Source organism: Emiliania huxleyi, assembly GCF_000372725.1.
Source record: "Emiliania huxleyi CCMP1516 chromosome Unknown EMIHUscaffold_14, whole genome shotgun sequence".
Classification (NCBI taxonomy): Eukaryota; Haptophyta; order Isochrysidales; family Noelaerhabdaceae; genus Emiliania; species Emiliania huxleyi.
In genome coordinates, this window is record NW_005201192.1 from 1,208,341 (window position 1) to 1,210,080 (window position 1,740).

At 60.7% G+C, this 1,740-nt stretch overlaps 1 protein-coding gene across 1 annotated transcript; it reads right to left on the bottom strand.

Annotated features, from left to right (window-relative positions):
• Positions 1 to 372: 372 nt before the first annotated feature.
• Positions 373 to 970, bottom strand: EMIHUDRAFT_433907 (hypothetical protein; the record flags this gene model as incomplete). Its single annotated transcript, XM_005787962.1, has 3 exons — positions 373 to 664; positions 735 to 869; positions 947 to 970. Coding segments are annotated over 3 exons (280 nt in total), but the record flags the coding sequence as incomplete, so codon positions are not given.
• Between the last annotated feature and the right edge of the window lie 770 nt (positions 971 to 1,740).

The following is a 1,740-nucleotide window of genomic DNA, read 5'->3' on the forward strand; positions in this document are numbered from 1 at the left end:
GGGCAGACGGAAGTGCGCGCGGGTCGGGATCGCGTTCAAGAACGCGCCCGCGCCGAACTGGCTGACCGAGACAAACCGCACCTGCTCGTACGTATTTTTAATGGGCAAAGTCGGCGAAATCGAAAATGCCTGTTTTCTCGTTTTTCGTGCACTACCGGCCACAGCCGTGCCTCAGGCATCCAAGTCGGGCAACATGTGGGCGGCACGGGACCGGAGGCTTGGCCCTAGGCCGAAGAAAGGGTATGCGAGGGTGCTCGCGAGCACCAAAGCCACTTGCGGCATTCGCCAGCAATCCCTGCTGCACACAAGAAGCGAGCGGTCCGGACGTCTGGCGGCCACTGAAGGCAATCGCACGGTGGGGGAGGCGGTCCGCGTGTTACGTACGTCTTTGAAAAGTGACACCGTCGCTAGTTTACCGGTCGCCGAGTGAATTCGGACCCGCTCGAGTCGCTGCGAGGAGCCCTCGGGACTGCCTCGGCCGGCTCTAGCAGCGACGCACACACTCGCTATTGCTGACTAGTCGCGCCGAGGGCGGAGAGTGACTCACACGTAGCTTAATATGTCAGCGATGCAGCTCGCACAAGGGCGGCGGAGCCGAGGGCAGCGAGTGTGGTGGCGGCGACGGCTGGTGGCCGGCCCGACGGTGCCTCGGCGCGTAGCACACCTATAGGCGGTTTCGCCGGCGGTTCCGGTTCTGCGCGCGCTGGCGACGGCGAGAGGGACACCGGGTAGACCCGGCGCGACCGTGTTGGCCGAGGGCGGCGGCAGCGGGCGCGACAGAGCTGGTGCTGCCGCGAGCAAGACGGCAGCGACGCGCGGCAAGCCGCACGCTGCCATGGGCGAACCTAGCGCATGAGCCGTCGAATGGCCTACGACACGGGGCGAGGAGCGGCTCAGAGCTCGGCTGAGAGTGTCGCACAGCTGGCGCCAGCAGCAAGCAGCTCACCTACAGAGAAACGCGTTTGAGTGACACACTAGCGAGAGATCGTCGAAGCTCGCAGACGCTGTTCACCTCGAGATCACGGCGGATTGCTTCGCATAGTACCTATATTCTTTACTTTGGACTGTGAATGTGATGTTCCACACCTCATTCAAATGCTATTCACACCTCATTCAAATGCTCTTTTCATTCAAATGTTACTCCATCTACTGTGGAACATCACATTCACAGTCCAAAATCATGCATTAGAAGAGTATATAGGGGGTATATCTTTGATTAGAGATTCATTTAGGGCTGATGCAACCTCCGACTCCCTTCCCGTACATCCAACTGCTCCCGCCACACCCTTCTCGGACCATCGCGCTGCTCTTCGCGCGAGTAAATACATGATTTCGCGCCTTCTGGAACGCCTGCTGATACCGTCTTCCCGGCAGCCGGCAGCCTCGATACGGCCATCTCGACGACAGAAACGCGGCCGAGATCACTCGCAGACGAGTCGTGCGTGTGTGTGTCGTCGATCGCCGAGCTAATCGGTGGTCTCGCGCCGCTGTTAAGCACACACTCTGCGCGAGCACCTCGCTTCATCATCCTCGCCGGCACAGGACGCGTCACTGGTACTGCTCGACGAGGCCGAGATAATGCGCGAGACGGGTCGGAGGCCGCTATCTCGCACCCAGCTGTGTCGCCATCGCGCTCAGTATGGCCGCCTGTGCACGAGTTGGTCGCGTGGCGGCTTTACGGATGAGTCGCGGCGATAATTTGTTGGTCAGCAGCTGCACGCCGCCACTCGTCCTCAGCAT